Consider the following 16,517-nt stretch of genomic DNA (forward strand, 5'->3'; position numbering starts at 1 on the left):
GGGAGACACTCTTCATCTCCTACAGGATAATCTTCAGTCCCATCAAACTCTTGGTGAGGTGAATGCTGGTGCTGCAGGAAGGAGGGGAAGAAGACCCCAGAGACCTGGGAAGGAAGAGAGGGACCATGGGTTCCTCTTTCTTTATTGGACACTTTGTAGATGTCACTCAGGTCTAAAAGTTACACTGTTAAATAATTATTTAAAAATGGACCAGGACCAAGGCCCTGGTCCAGAGCTCCAAACCAGAAGCAAAAGGAACAGGGGTGGTGGGCTGGGGGTAATCCTCCAACATCACCAAAACCCAGAAAATGAGGCTCTTAAAACTCCTTCACACGCCAAATCCAGGGTATGGGTCCTTGGGCTAACCCTAGGGTAACCTCTGGCTGCATCTCTCTTAGGGCAACATAACCAGCAACAGGCTAGAGGGAAGAGCCAGCCAAGTCCAGACATGGACAGATGTAACTGGAAGGAGGATGGGAAACGGACAGGTACTGTCCAGCTGTAGATAAGGTAACAGTGCAGCGAAGGCAGGCTGAGATGGGGAGAGGCTGGGGGCAGTATTGCAGCAATGCGGGAGTGCAGCCCCAGGGTCCTGTCCTGAGTGGCTGGTCAGGCGACAGCTGGTAGTCCCCAGGTGGCGCTCCTGACCCAAGGGGGCCAAGGGCTCACACATTGTGGGTCCTCTTGGTGAGCTGGGGCTCCTCGTCTACCAGCTTGGACTTGAGGTGCTCCTTGTAGGCCAGGATGTCTCCAGGCCACTTGGTGATTGTCTGTTTCTCACAGACCCAGATTTCCTGTGCAACCTGGAAAGCAGATCCTGGATTGAACTGGGCAGCCATTCTCCCACCACTCCCACCCCCGCAGCCCCAGAACCAATCAACAGGGTTCCAGGGAGAAAATGCCATACTCTCCCCTGAGGCCTCACCCAAACCCCATCCAACTGTTTCACTACCTATGTTCTTCGGGATGTCTGACCCTAGGGCACCGTAACCAGCAGGTTCTACAGCCTTCCAAGCTGGGAAGCGCTGTTTCCCCTACTGTCAGATCTGTTCAGAGGCTTCACACTAAACTTCCTGTTCCACCCCATCTCTCCCAAAGATTCAGAACAATCAGCACCTTTCCCATAACTGGTGGCTGCCTTCTTTCTAATCTCGTAGTAGTAGAACAGTACTTTTGGGACTGAAGAATCTTGGAACAATAATAAAAATCTGACTCCCCACTCCATTTAGGCCAACATCCTCCCAAAGCCATGAGATCTGTTTCTCAGCAGCCAATCTACCCTGAGACCTTTCTGTGAATCCAGCAAACATTATTGAGCACCCCACATGTGCCACACTGCGCTCTACCCAGCCTTTCCTTAGAAGCTCTCTGCTGTGCCTCAGGCTGAGGCCAGGGCCTCACCTGCTGAATGAGTCTGAAGTCATGGCTGACTAGCATCATACCACCCTCAAACTCGTTGATGGCATCTGCCAAGGCGTCAATAGTCTCAATGTCCAGGTGGTTGGTGGGCTCATCCAGGAAGAGCATGTGGGGGTTCTGCCAGGCCAGCCAAGCCAGACACACTCGGCACTTCTGCCCATCTGACAGGTTCCGGATTGGGCTCACCTGAGAGGAACCGTAAAACATGACAGAGAGTTGCCCCCACCATGCAGCAGACTCCTCTCCTATCCCTCTCTCCCTAGCTCCTTTGTTACCATTACTGCTCTTTTGCAAAATGTAAGGTTCAGACAAGATTACACTGGGTGTGGTGAGAGATGCCTATATTCCTAGCAACTTGGGAGGCTGAGGTAGGAAGACTGCAAGTTCAAGGCCAATCTCAGCAACTTAGCAAGGCCCTAAACAAATTTAGCAAGACTCTCTCTCATAAAAAAAAAAAAAGGAAAAGGGTGGAGATGGTGCCCCCCGCCCCCAAAAAAGGACAACATGGCAAGAGAATACCGTGGCCACTGGTCCTTTTAGGCCTGTTAGGGACACATCTGGGAATCCAACCACCTTGCCACTACTGCATCAACACCCCTTACTCTTGGCCTTTAAGTCCTAACGAACTGGAACAATCCAGTGGCTCCTCAATTCCAGGTCTAGACCTAGAACTGTTTTCTAGGTGGTCTATTCCTTTGTCTTCAAACACACCGGCACAAGGGCATGACGGAGACTAGCTCACTATCCTTGTCCACCAACTCCACAGTGACTCTCAAATACTATGACGACCAGGTAGAGAAGAGGCGGCAGGCTGGAGGCAGGAGAGGAGACTCTGGGAGGGACAGCTTCCAAACCTGTGCTTCCAGGACACTGTTCCTGACCATCCAGTGGTGGTCTCCCACTACCTGGACTTCCTCCCACACCCCTCCTCCACTAACCTGCTGTTTTCCAGTGAGGCCATATCGCCCAATGATCTTCCTCATTTCCTCCTTCTCTTTGATCTCTGGGTAGCACTTCATCATGTACTCCAAAGGGGAGAGATCTAAATCCAGCTGCTCCTGTAAATGCTGCAGGAAAAATTGGGACCCACCCAGGTGTGACTGGTAGCCGGCTTTAAAAGAAACCATCTGGGTTACCTGTTTGGGTTATTTTCTACCTCAACCCTAGGCACTTGTTCAGGATTCAAGGAGAAGCAGGTAGGAGCTAACTAGGTTCGAATTCCTGGGGAGAGGGGTTGGGGCCAGATGCAGCCCCTCTCTATACCCTGGGCAACTTCCTGGGCCCTGACCCCAACCCGTACCTGATGGTAACGCCCTATCTTGACGTGAGAATGCTTCCGGATCATTCCATCTGTGGGTAGTAGCTAGGAGGAAAAAAGGAGTAAATAGAAATATAAGCACATAAAAGAAAATCTGAATAGAAGCACACACAGGCAGAGAGGGAGCAAATACCCGGCACAGTGAACCGGGCTCCTACAACTTCTGAGACAGAGATCCCTTCACCAAGGCAGACTCTCAGTCTGGCAGTTCTAAAAATACTCAGGATGACCTACTGAAACAGGCATTGATTCTCAAGGGTGGAGAATGAATTTATTAAGTAGTTATGAACTGTCTACTATAGAATGCACCAAAGGAATGCATTAGCAATGAACTTGGATATGGGCACAACATAACGTTTTCTAAAGAAAAACATTATCTCCAAATGCAGATATTCCTATATCCAAAATGCTAACTAAAAACACAAAAATCACAAGGGACATGTGCCCCAGCCTTAGCCCTGCCCTGCAAGGAGAATCCCCCTCTCACGCTGTGCCCTAGCCACTCTGGGTGGTTCACTCCACCAACAGAGTACCCAGACTCTGTAAGAGTAGAGGCCCCTACTCTTAGAAGCAGCCAAGTTCTACCTGAGCACCATACCTCTCCAGTTAACAGCTTCAAAAGTGTTGACTTCCCAGCTCCGTTGGGCCCTACCAGAGCCACTCGTGTGTCGAGGTCAATGCCAAATTCTAGATTATTGTAGATGCAAGGCTGAGGTGGGTATAAGAGAGACATGGACACAGGCTGGAGTACTGATCTACTCTGCCTGTGGAGTCCCAGTCACCAATGGAACACTGGAGAGAATAGAGTGCTGAGCCCAACCACCACCTCCACCTGCCAACCTAGCTGGGCAGCTCTCCTTCAGGCATCTGAAGGGCCAGCTTAAGTCCTTGGATGAGGCAGGCAGCTGCCAAGCCCACCCCAACACAGGTCAGCATGATAGGAAGAGGCTCCTGCTGGCTACCACAGGCCCTGGAAGATGCACACCAGCCCCAAGCCATCCACACCCGGGCTTGAACTTACCCCATCTTTTGTATACTTGAAGCTCACGTTCTGCACCATAATGACAGGTGGAGGGATCTTGCCACACGGTGGGAAATAAAATGACAGTGTCTAGGAAAAGAAAAAGGCACTTATCAGGCTGGTAAATTCTCAAACCCCAAACCTCTGGCCACCTAACCCCACCTGACCCCACCTTGTCGCTCACGACCCTTTCCGTCAGTCCTGATGCCATCATTTTCTGTAGTGTCTTTTCCTTGCTCTGGGCCTGCCGGGCCAGCTTGGCACTGCCATGACCAAATCTAGCAATGTAGTTCTGAAAGAGACCAAAAAAGGGGGTTTGAAGTATATGCAGGCACCAAACAACTCCTCTTAAATCAGAGTTAAAGTGATGATCATAGCCAGACACAGTGGCACATGCCTGTAATTGACTTGAGAGGCTGAGACAGGATTGCAAGTTTGAGGCCAACCTCAGCAGTTTAGCAAGGCCCTAAGAAATTGAGACCTTGTCTCAAAAAGGATGGGAATGTAGTTCAGTGGCAAAGTGTTCTGGCTTCAATTCCCAGTACAAAAAAAAAAAAAAAAATTATTTCTTCCTGACATCCTTCAGCACCCAGCCTCCCCAGATACTTCCTCCAATTGTCTGATTTGATTCAGATGGGAGAATGTGCACTTGCCTCTACAATCTCCCTACCTTCATGTGTGCAATCTGATCTTGCTCCCAGTGAAACCTCTTCATCTGGTTCTCCTCCAGCTCCAGTCGTGTCTTCACATACTGATCATAATTACCCTGCAGGAAAATGCGCCAGGCAAGCAGGCAGCTTAAACCTGGGTCTCAGTTCTGGGTTCTCAGAGTTTAGGGGGATGAGGGATGGCACTGACTTGGCCTTGGCTCTAAGGCTGTGCAGTAAGAAGAAAGGAAGTATATCAAAAGAAGCACATCCTAAACTAGAATGCAAGGTCTTTTCAATTCTGTGCCTCTTGCTCAGTCTAGACAGGCCAGGCTCCAAGGCAAATCCTTAAGATTAGCCACTTCAGCATTGGGAACAACCCTGAAAACCATTCTTATACTGCTCTCATGAAGCTCAGAACTCCCAAACACCATCTCCCACTACCCGACCTCCAGAGGCTGATGCCCCACAAGGACTGTAAGAGCAGTCCCTAGGTGAAAAAACACAGGCTGACTGGATTTAGGACCTGGAAAACTCTGTTCAACTGGATTGCCATGGTTTCTGTCTGCCAAACAACCTGGACTCAAGCTAAAAAATTCATTAAAAAGTTAAGTTGCAGAATGAAATACTACGCAGTCACTGATAAGAGGTGGATTCACACATACCCATTTGGAAAGGTATTTAAAAACAAGAATAAAAACTGTATTAAGACCACAACTATGTAAAAAAAAAAGGATATATGTATGTAGAAATTTCCTACTAATGCTTACAAGTACATAGGAGACTTCTGGAAGGCCAGGTAAAGACTATTAACACTCTGTGGCAAGTATAAATACATGAGAAAGACTTTAATTCTCACTTTTTACATGGTTTTTGAAATATTAAAGATAAAAAGGTGAGGGACAACATGGAGGTGCTAAGACCTTAATCCCCACCCTCCTGTACTCAGGGAAGGCGGGTTCAGTGCACTGACTCTCATGACAGAGTGAAGGTGCCATGCGAGAAGGTAAAGGGAGCTGGCCTTCCTCGGGCACTGAGTGAGAGCAACTTCTTTGCCATAAGGCAAACATACACCACATGCATTTGCTGCCAACCCATGGCCTATGCCTGAAAGCAATGGCTTTGGGACTAAAATAAAACAGGCTACAGGGACTCCCTGTCCATATCTTTTTATAGCAATAGGGAGAAAAGAGCTGTTAGGCTGCCTTTTTTAAAGGAGAACTTCCGAGATTTATAAGCATAGAGATGAGTGTGGGAGTAGCTGAGGTCCACTCACCGTATAGTACTTCAGTTTCTTGTTGTGCATATGAATGATATTGGTACAGACACCATTCAGGAAATCTTGAGAGTGGGACACCAGGACCAGGATGCGCTTAAAACTGCAAAGTCCAAGAACCAATTAGGAATGTACTCCAAACTAGAGACAGGTGACAACAGGTAAACTTAGAGTTGGGCCCAGAAAACCTTCATCTTTTTCCATCCTCACAGCTAGCCGCTCTTTCTTTGGATGTACTGTGCAATTCTTGGCTGTCAAGTGCCTAAGCCACCACTGCAACATCTACCTGAAGGGGATCTGGAGCCTTTCGAAGTGTGACAAGACAATCTGAGCCCCAGCCTTCTACTTCTTCAACAGAATGGCATGGATATGGTAACAACAGTGATGGTAAGAAGTGCCATGTATACAAATACACCCCTAAGTGTATCCAGAACTGCAGGGGGGTAGAGGGCAAAGGGCTGAAACAATGCAATGAAGAACATGAGGCTTTTCTTTTTTCAAAAAAGCACTAAGCCACTAACTTTTTGTTGTTGTTGTTGTTGTTGTTTGTTTTTAATGCAGGGATGATGGAGAATATTCCAGGTTTCTAGTCCTTTAGCCATAAAGATTATGACCATACTGGCTATTTTTTCCTTTGTTACTGCAATCTGATCTTAGATGGGAGATCCCCATCAAATCTTATATATAGCATACAACTAGGAAAAGAATACTGTTTTTAGTAAAGATACTGGGTTCTTTTTTGTTTTGTTTTGTTTGATACTGGGGACTGAATCCAGGGGCACTTTAGTAGCACTGAGCTACATTCCCAGTCCTTTTATTTTTTATTTTGAGAAAGAGTCTCACTAAGTTACTAGGGCTGGCCTCAAACTTGCGATCCTCCTGCTTCTTTAACCTCCAGAGTTGCTGGGACCCCCCTGGGCTGATACTATATTTTAAGGGGAAAACCAAAGAGGTATTAAAACAAACAAACAAAAATACCTCTCTCACATTTCAGATTACACACAAACAAAAAGGCCAGCCCTCAGGGGCTCAGCACTTCATCTAGCCTTACTTTCAGTCCATTTTCTCAATGTCACACTATGGTGCAGGTTCTGCATCCATTTTCTTTAGAGACTGCTCAACTGCCCCCCTGGGACCTGCCCATTCCCATCCCACACCCAACTCCACCTCCTTACGTCTTTAGTTCTTCTTCCAACCACACACAAGCGTCTAGGTCCAAGTGGTTGGTGGGCTCATCTAGGAGCAGCATGAAGGGCCGGATAAAGAGGGCTCTGAAGGACAAGAAAGGAGACAGAGGCAACTCATCATCACAGGGGCCACATGGAGGGGACCAAATTGTCTGCTACATGCAATTTTGGTTAAGCCCGACTTTGAGTCCCAAAATCAACCTGGGTTCTGTAACTCAGAAGAAAGAGGAGAACTAGGAGAAACCAGAGTTGCAGAGCTGAGATAAAATATAGAAAACAAGGCTCAGAGGCACAGGACCATAGTCTGGGGAGAAGGCTGAAAAGTCCTTATGAGTCTTTAAGTCTTGTACACCAGGGCTGGTGAAGAGGAACCCAAAAGGGTATTGAGAGAATAAACTGGTAAGTAGAAAGTATTCATGGTGCACCAATCTGGAGGTGCTGCCAGAAAGGAGAATCTTCTCAAACCGGAAAGCTTTGATTGCCAAACCTGCAGTCCCCTCACCTTGCAAATAAGATTTTACAATCTTTGATTTGTAAATCTTATTACAAATAGGATTTCTGGGCACCAAACTCCAGTATTTTGCGGGCATCAATGTGAAGGGGAGGCTGGGAAATTGTGTTTATCTAGGTGGACCAGAGGCAGCTAACCAATGCTAGCAGGTAGAAATACTATGGTTTGAAAGTGGCTTGTCCCCTGTAAAACTTATAATGGAACTGAATCTCCACTGCAAGGTGTTAAAAAGGTAGAAATGTAATTCAACTACGGTGCTTAGCAGTAGGTCATTTGGGAGGTGATTAGCATCGGATAAAGTCATCAGGGTAGAGCCCCAGGAGTGAATACTAATGGCTTTATAAGCGGGAAAGACCAGGGGAGAAACGTACCCCATCTCTTGCCAGATGATACCTGCATCACCTCAGGACTCTGCCAGCAAGAAGGCATTACCAGATGTGGCCCCTTGGCCTTCAACCTCAAGAACCATAAGCCACCACACCTCTTTATAAAGCGTGTAACCTCGGGTACTTCATTATAGTAACAGAAAAGGAACTGATAAAGCTAGGGACTCTAGGGAATGCCAGACTACAGAAACTCACCTTGGGCCCAGATACCAGAAGATAAGGACGACAGATTCACAATATTGTCTAACATTTCATCTTTATAGTAAGAATTAACAGGTAAAAAGGGAGTAAGGAGAGGAAAGAAACAGACAATTCCACCATTTTACCTGGGGCCGCTCCAGGGAGCCCTAAACCCTGTGTTGGGTCCGATGCTGCGCTGGGTCAGTCTGGAGTACCACAGCCATGAAGCCCGCTCTCCTCTCAGTCCATCCTTATTACCCACTCCACACCATCAATGTTTGGGTCTCCTGGCCACTTACTGATGACCACTAGTCCCTGTTCCAAATAGTTCTACTGGAGTGAGCATCAATTCTGAGAGACAGAGAGCTTCAAGAGTGGGGAAGGAGAGAGGGACTCACCTGGCAAGGGCAACCCTCATCCTCCAGCCCCCACTGAAGTCTTTTAGCTTCTTGCGTTGCATGGCAGGTGTAAAACCCAGTCCGTGCAATATCCGCGAGGCCCTCATCTCTGCCTTGTCAGCATCCAACTCCTCCAGGCGCTCGTAGAGTTCCATGAGCTTCTCACACTCCGCTGTGGGCAGCACAGGGCCGTCAGGCTCCCTGCGGCTTTCCCAAGAGGAAGCCCACCCCCACCCCTGAGCCTGGAGCCCTACCATCCTCATGAGCTAGCCGCTCAGCCTCCCTCTCCAGCATGGCCCGCTCTGTGTCCACTTCCATCACGCACTGCAAGGGTGTTTTGTCACTAGGGGGCATCTCTCGGGTCAGATGGTAGATATCGATGTGCTCAGGGATGGGCACTTCACGTTTCCCAATAGCAGAGAGCAGCATGGACTTTCCTAAGAGGGAGAGAAGAGGGCACTCAGTAATTTCTCTATTGTTCCTCTCTACCAGTTGCTTACAGCCAAACCAGGACCTCACTATTCCTCCCTTCATTTGTCCAACCCTCCTACTTTCCACTCTTAGGGTAAATTTCCAACTTTCATCCAATTCTTGTCCCACTCCATCTCCTTCATGTATTTTTTTTTTCCCACAATGGCTTCACATACCACTGCTCCCTGAACCCTCTGGACTTTTCCAGCACCTACTATCTAAATTATTCAGGTGGTGATGTGTACTACTGCCATGTACTGCTAATTCCTTTCCTCTGGGTAAACCTGGTCTCCACCCATAATGCACACTCCTTGCTTTGTACACAGCTTATGCTAAATACCTGCTAAGTGACAAATGAGCCAAGGAGAGGACCCCCTCCCCACACCTTCTAAGGGCCTCACCTATTCCATTTAAGCCAATGAGGCCATAACGACGCCCTGAATTTAATTCCAGTTTGGTGTCACTGAGCAGCTCTTGACCATGAAAGGTGAGTGAGAGGTTGATAATGTGGACATCAGTACTATTGGGGTGAGAAGCCAGGACACCAGTGACAGCTCGAGCAGCAGCTTTCTTCATCTCAAAGTCCTCTAGCTCCTTGGTCAGTAAATCCACTTCTGGGGGAAAAAAATGCAATTAGGGAAGGGGGCTGTAAGATAGTCAGCTCTCACACAAACAGGCAGATAGATCCTAAAGGACCTGGGCTGAGGCCATGCTGAGCAGACTCGGAGGTTTCAGAGAGTGAGCTTTATACAGAGTGCACACTAACTCAGAACTGCCCAACACCCTGCTTTCTTGGATACTTTTTACTTTGCAATCTGTCCTTTGGATTCTAGCTTCTGTTGTCCATGTCTTGAACTACTGTGTCCTTGTTTACTCTCACAATTTTTTTTTTTTTTTTTTGTGTGTGTGTGTGTGTATGTGGTGCTGGGGATTGAACACATGGCCTTGTGCGTGTGAGGGAAGCACTCTATCAACTGAGCTATATCCCCAACTCCTATTCCTACAATTCTAAACTTCCCATCCTCTACTACTACGGCCAGGAGTGAAAATGCCCTGGCTTTATTGAACCAACTTTATGCTAAATTCTTATTTTAGAGACAATTTCTCTGACTCAACTCCATCACTTTTGTTTTTTGTTTTGCAGTTCTATGGATTTAACCTAGAGGCACTCTACCACTGAGCTACATTCTCACATATTGTGTTTTTTATTTTGAGACAAGATCTCACTAATTTGCAGACTGGCCCTGAACTTATGATCCTCCTGCCTCAACCTCTGAGTTGCTAGGATTACAGGCATACACTACCATGCATGGGTCTGTCATTCATTTTACCTCTTTGTATGTATACCTATCTGTTGTTTTGTATTAGTGATTCTCTTTTCCTCTTCAAACAGTTACCTAGAGTCTGTCTGTGAAGTAGCTCACAAAAAGAAGTATCACCCAAGACATGGTCCCTGTATTCTTAAGAGCAAACAATTTAGATGAAGAAATAGGAGACACAATGTAAAAAGGTAAGTAACATTATAAGACAGCATAGGGTACAATGAATGGGAAATTACTAAGGTCAAGTTTAAGTGTTTTTGCTATCTTGCACTGAGCTTTCAAAGAAATGTCAAATGTAGCTAGCACAAACACATGGTATATTAAAACTTAAAGGTGTAAAAGAACAGAAATAGGGGCTAGGGATGTGGCTCAAGCGGTAGCGCGCTCGCCTGGCATGCGTGCGGCCCGGGTTCAATCCTCAGCACCACATACCAACAAAGATGTTGTGTCCGCCGAGAACTAAAAAATAAATATTAAAAATTCTCTCTCTCTCTCTCCTCTCTCACTCTCTTTAAAAAATAAAATAAAATAAAATAACAGAAATATACTAACTATTCAAAGGACAATGAATAGTCTGGATGTAATAAAAGGACTTTGTGGGGAGTTTCCAGGGTACAGGGAAGAGGCTGATTATATTGTAAAGGGCCTGGAATATTCTTTATCTGCCATGTTTTCCTATCTAGATTGCAAATCATCAGAGAGCAGACTATGTTTATAGTACCTTGGTGTGTGCACTATGTCTAACACTTGAGGCATGCTCAATAAACAAATACTAAAAATATCGTTTCCAGGAAGAGCTCATAAAACAATTCATAAGTTACTTCATGTAAATATAATGCACGTGTATCATGGCAAGAGCCCCACATGCTGGACACCATGCATAGAAATGAAAACTGAGAAAGGGAGAGGAAACTGACCACCTCTTTATAGTCCAATAGAGTTTCAAAGCAGCTCAACAAATTGCATGTTTGCTTGATATTTGTTCAAACAGGGTAGCACAAACTCCAATGCTACTAATTTATCATGAAAATTTTCATGGCCCGAGCACCAAGACTGACTGAGAGCGAGGCATGCCTTATGTCTTAGTACCCAACCCTGGAACTCACCGCTCCCTCAATTCACCTGTAGTCTCTCTGCCATTGGCCTCATTTTTCTCCTCTGCTGCCTGTGGTTCTGTCACAGCATCTCCGTTTTCTTCATGTCCCTTTCTGGGCCGCTGTCGAGCTTTGGCAGCTTCCTTCTTTTTGGCAGCCTTCTTCTTGGCCAGGTCAGAGGGCATGGTGCTGAACCACAGGGGTAGGTCACTGTTCTTTCAGGGAGTCTGAAGGAAGGCAAACAGATCTCCAGATTTCTAAACTTACTGGTAAGAATGCGTGAGCCCTGCTCCATCCCGCCTGGAATTTTCCTATCAAGCCTCTGCCCTGGCCCAGCCTGTCCCAACTTGGCCAGGGTCTCTCAAGCCACTTCTGGGCCTGCCGCTCTTCTCTTCCTGACATCTCTTCCCTCTGGCCCGGGTCCCCACCCCCAAGGCCTTCTTCACTTTGAAACCCCCTTCCTTCAGGACCTCCAGTTGGGGCCAGGCTCTGCCACTCCGCAGAGGTCCCATCTCAAGTTCCCCGCGACCTGGCGCTCCGCACTCCGGCGGCCACCGCACTTTCCGGCCGGGTTCTTCCCGGGACGCTCGTGGCCCGCGCGGTGAGCACTCTCAGTCTCTACGCTCGCCGCCCCCGAGCCTCCAACACCCCGCCGTCAGCTGTTCTCCTCGCGCCCTTCCTCCTCCCTCGCAGCCCCCTCCATCTAGACCCGCTCTCGCTTTCCTCCTCTCGTCCAGCCTGCCCCTAGGCACCAAGCATCCTCCCGCCGCCGGCGCCCCTTCCCCCCAACTCACCGGGCCTCGCCGCTCGGCCTCTGTCGCAACAGAGCTGCTCCTTGAGCTCCTCCGCGTGCGGCCGGCTCTCCAGCCAATCACGGCCACGGGGCTCTCGGCGCGCCGCCGCGAGGGCTCCTGGGAAGTGTGTCCTTGAGTCGCGGCGGCCAAGGGCGGGACCCACGCGGAGAACTACCGCCGATCCCAGGAGCCGCGGGCGCGCGCGTACGCCATCAGTACGCGCGAGGCTGGGCGGGGTTAGAGTCCCAGAGCCCTCCACCTGCAGGCCCGCTTCAGGCTCTGGGAACTGCAAATCCCAGACTGCGCCTGGGAGAAGCGAGCTGGGCGTGCCAGGCTTCACCCCGCCTCGCCAAGATCTGTTGAGCTGTGTGGAGAACTCCATTCTGGAGGGTCCCCTCTGGTTCCGCCAGCCGGGAGCGCGACTACACTTCCCGGTGCGCAGCGCGCGAGAATGGGTCGGAACAATGGGAAGAGAGGTGGAGGTGGAGGTGGAGGTGGAGGTGCCTGCCGGAGTGAGGGGGCCCGGCGGACGATGATAGCGGAATTCTCCGAGGAAGAAAGGCGTCCTGGACTCGTGAGACGGAAATCTGAGAGGCTGGTTCATCATTAACCAAACTTTTAGAAAGTGCCAAACGTTGTTCCAAAATCTTAGTTGCTTACCCCACCCACTCTAGAATTGTTAGATTTCCATCAAAACCACGTAAGTTCGGTGCGATGAGTCTGAAATAAAAGGCCCCTTTGCTGAGGTTTTAGCAACACTTAGCTATGACATTGACTGTTACGTTTTTTTTTTTTTTTTGAGCCTCACTTACTCTCGGACTTCGCATTGTAAACTCCAAATCTGTAGCCACAAATACAAGGCAGGTTCTTGATCCTGTTACTTCAACAGGTTCCTGTCAACGGGTGCCTCGTGATCAGTGACACTAGGGGAAACAAAGACACTCTTACTCCTATGGGGACTCAAAAAAAAAAAAAAAAAAAAAAAAGCTCCTCCCTGTAGTAGTTTTCCTCCGTAGACTCTTGCTTACTTACAGTTCAGAGAAAAGCCATGCTATTACACATTTTCATACCTTAGTTTTCCTAGAATTAAGTACTACTATACATCAGTTGAATGAATATATATAGCTTTTCTGCATGAAGCAAAGGAGTAATCATTGTAGATCACATAAAAATCACTTACCCAGGCACTGAACCTCCTTGGGAGTATTGTCTCCCTTTACTAGTCTTATTTAACATATGTACTCACAGGCAGGTTACAAGGAACTAAATAATAGAGCTGTCAATAAAAATACAGCTGTGAGACAGTACCAGAATTTGAAGACAGAGTCTTTTTTTTAAAAGTATTTTTATTAGTTATTGATGGACCTTTATTTATTTATTTGCTTATATGTGGTGCTGAGAATCGAACCCAGTGCTCATACATGATAAACAAGTGCTCTACCACTGAGCCACAATCCCAGCCCCTGAAGACAGAGTCTTTTGATTCCAGAACTGCACTCTTTAAAATGGATCCTGATGACAAGGGAACAACTTTAACAAAGTCACTTCTCTGAAGATATCTGTATAGCAGCCATTCACATGCATGATTTCCTGATGAAATGATGAACAGTTGCTGGGCATCTCCCTCAGCATGGTGAATGGCTTTACAAAGCATGTTGACCACTTAGAAGTTATGCCATTTCCATTAGAGATTAGATCACTTTCAGGGAAAAGAATGGAGGTGAAGAGAGAAGAATGGGGAGAAAGGAGAAATCAGAGGAGAGAGGATAGAGGAATAGGAGAAGAAAAGGAAAGGCTAAATATGAACAAATCATAGAAGGTCAGTGCTGCAAGAACATTTGGTTTAGACTGTTTAAAATATGAAGAAACTGAGGCCCAAGGAAGGAAATAAGACCCAAGGAAGGAAATGACTCATCAAGAGTTACCTAGTGTTATGGTTTGGATGTGAAGTGTCCCCCAAACGCTCATGTATAATACAATGCAAGAAGGCTTAAGAGAAGAAATGATTGGGTTATGAGAACCTTAACCCCATCCTAATGGGATTAACTGAGTGGTAACTAAAGACAGGTGGGTATGGCTAGAGTATGTGGGTCATTGCGGGGCATGTCTTTGGGTATATATTTTATATCTGGTGAGTAGAGTCTCTGTCTCTGCTGCCTCATCATCATGTGAGCTGTTTCCCTCCACCACACTCTTCTGCCATGATGTTCAGCCTCACCTTGAGCCCCAAGGAATGGAGCCAGATGTCTTATAGGCAGAGACCTCTGAAACTGTGAGCCCTCAAATAAACTTTTCCTTCTCTAAAGTTGTTCTTTTCAGGTTTTTCAGTCAATCAGTGAAAAAGCTGACTAAAACACCTAAGAATTTAGTTAAACCGAGAAGGGTTTGGAACTATAGTGTTTAATATGGTAGCCTCTAGACACTTGTAACTACGGAGTTCCTGAAATATGCCTAGTCTGAGTTGTGATATGCTGTAAGAGGAAAATATGTATTGGATTTCATATGGGAAAAATGTAAAACATATCAGTAGTCTTTCATGTTGATTATAGGTTGAAATGATATTTTGGATACCTGATAATATTAAAATGAATTTTACCTGTTCAAAAAATGTGGCTATTAAGTAATTTTAAGTTACATACATGGCTTTTATTTGTGGCTCACATATTTCTTTTGGACAACACTGGTCTGGAAATCTGATCTCTAGATGAGCATCCCTACTCTGTTTCCTAAAATCTCTTATTTATTATTATTATTATTATTATTATTGGTGGTGCTGGAGATTGAACCCAAGGCCTTGGGCATGTGAGGCAAGCACTCAACCAACTGAACTATGTCCCCAGCCCCACCCCAAATCTCTTTAACAAGTCATTCATTTTCCTGTGTCCCAGTTGCTGAGGGGAGATCCACTTACAGTCTAGCTGAGGATAAGACCAAAACACAGCAAGAGATTAACAGTGCTGGTGGTTAATCAGTTGAGTTCCATCTTATATACTGGTAGAATGGTGTTTTTAACCAGCCCTACTGTTGCCACTTTTTAAACTAACACTTCCTTTACTATTTTGAAACAAAGTTCCTAGATAATATAACCTAACTATACAATTTCAAGAAAATTAGTTTCTTAACCATAAAAGAAAGAAAAATAAAAAATAAAAGAAATCCTTTATAAACTAGTAACATTATTTCAATATACTCTATAATGTAGATGTTTGCTGGGTGTGGTGGTGCCACACTATAATACTAGCAACTCAGGAGGCTGAGGCAGAAGGATTGCAAGTTCAGGGCCAGCCTCAGCAATTTGGTGAGACCATATTTCAAAATAAATAAATAGATAGATAAATAGATAGATAGATAGATAGATAGATAGATAGATAGATAGATAGATAAAAGGTCTGGGGTTGTGGGCTCAGTGGTAGAGCACCCCTGGGTTTAATTCCCAGTACAAGGATGTTTGGACCTATCCATGAGATCACTTTGAATGTGACAGTACAAATGCATTCTCCACAGGGTGCCATTGTTGGTGGTGATGAAGTTCTCCAAAATGGTGAAGAGCTCTTAGCAAATTCATGAACATAACAGAGTAGTCTGCCTTCCATTCATATGGTAGTTATATTCCTTTAAAATTTGGCACATTTTACAAACCCATATAACTACTTTGTTTTTTATATGTAAAACAGCTGTAAGCATCCGATTATTAAAACCAGTTTTTTCACTTACATGAATGCTGAGTAGAACATTGTATGGGATTAGGACAGTTTTGTGATACTACCTTACAATGTGCAAGACATCGACCTTCTCCCCCAACACCGCCATTTGACAACAAAATTGCTCCTATACTTTTCCAAATTGCTCCGTAGGAAAGGTGCCATCCTGGTTGGGATCCCACTGTGGTCAGCTGAAGACTCCTCCTTCCCTGTAGCCTCATCTTGGTCTGTTCTACTATCACCAGGCTCCAGCCGCCCCATCCTTCCCAATTTTCTTCACTAATTCCCTTCTCTAGTTCCCTTCACTAATTCCTGTGCTCTGTTCTTTGCCTGGGGAACTCTGCTTTGTGTCTGGACAACTCTTACTGAACTTTTGGATCTCAGCATTCCCAGTCTAATTCTCCCTGTTTTGGTACTTTTCTGCAGTGGTACTCATCACAATTTGTGATTTATACCTGTTTCATTTTTGGTATGCCTGCCTTGCTTAACTCTCAGCCCTGCAGGCAGGACTGGCCAGCTCGTCCACCACTGGTCAGCTCCTACGGTGCCATCGAGACCCCCGGAACTCAGGCTGACAACAAACATTTCTTAAGCAGCTGAATGGAGCTGGGGTGGCGAGGCCGACCGGGAGAACCGTGTTCACCGAGGGCAAGGGCATGTCTAGTCCAGGCGAGGCTCGCGAGGACTAGCGTCCGCATACGCCCCCTTAGCCCTCGCTGCTCTGTGGAGCAACCATAGAGAGGGCGCGGGCGGAGCGAGCGGCCGGATGCGGTTACCATAGAGACGGCTGAC

General features: G+C 46.6%; 1 protein-coding gene across 3 annotated transcripts; it reads right to left on the bottom strand.

The window, feature by feature from the left end:
• Nucleotides 1–126: 126 nt before the first annotated feature.
• Abcf2 (ATP binding cassette subfamily F member 2) lies at nt 127–12,177 on the bottom strand. 3 transcript variants are annotated; one of them, XM_013359278.4, is made up of 15 exons: nt 12,025–12,177; nt 11,259–11,457; nt 9,216–9,425; nt 8,598–8,780; nt 8,344–8,515; nt 6,857–6,952; nt 5,682–5,784; nt 4,429–4,524; nt 3,931–4,050; nt 3,759–3,848; nt 3,336–3,446; nt 2,720–2,782; nt 2,358–2,486; nt 1,402–1,605; nt 127–803 (listed from the first exon to the last, which is right to left on the bottom strand). In XM_013359278.4, exons 2-15 carry the CDS (start codon nt 11,413–11,415, stop codon nt 666–668), a joined length of 1,872 nt encoding a protein of 623 aa, XP_013214732.1. In that variant the 5' UTR covers nt 11,416–11,457; nt 12,025–12,177; the 3' UTR covers nt 127–665. The 3 variants fall into 3 exon arrangements, with proteins under 3 accessions (XP_013214732.1, XP_005326736.1, XP_013214731.1); XM_005326679.5 differs by having other exon boundaries at nt 9,216–9,428; XM_013359277.4 differs by lacking the exon at nt 12,025–12,177 and adding an exon at nt 11,701–11,964 and having other exon boundaries at nt 9,216–9,428.
• Nucleotides 12,178–16,517: the final 4,340 nt, after the last annotated feature.

The sequence above is a fragment of the Ictidomys tridecemlineatus genome, chromosome 2 (assembly GCF_052094955.1).
Source record: "Ictidomys tridecemlineatus isolate mIctTri1 chromosome 2, mIctTri1.hap1, whole genome shotgun sequence".
Taxonomy (NCBI): Eukaryota; Metazoa; Chordata; class Mammalia; order Rodentia; family Sciuridae; genus Ictidomys; species Ictidomys tridecemlineatus.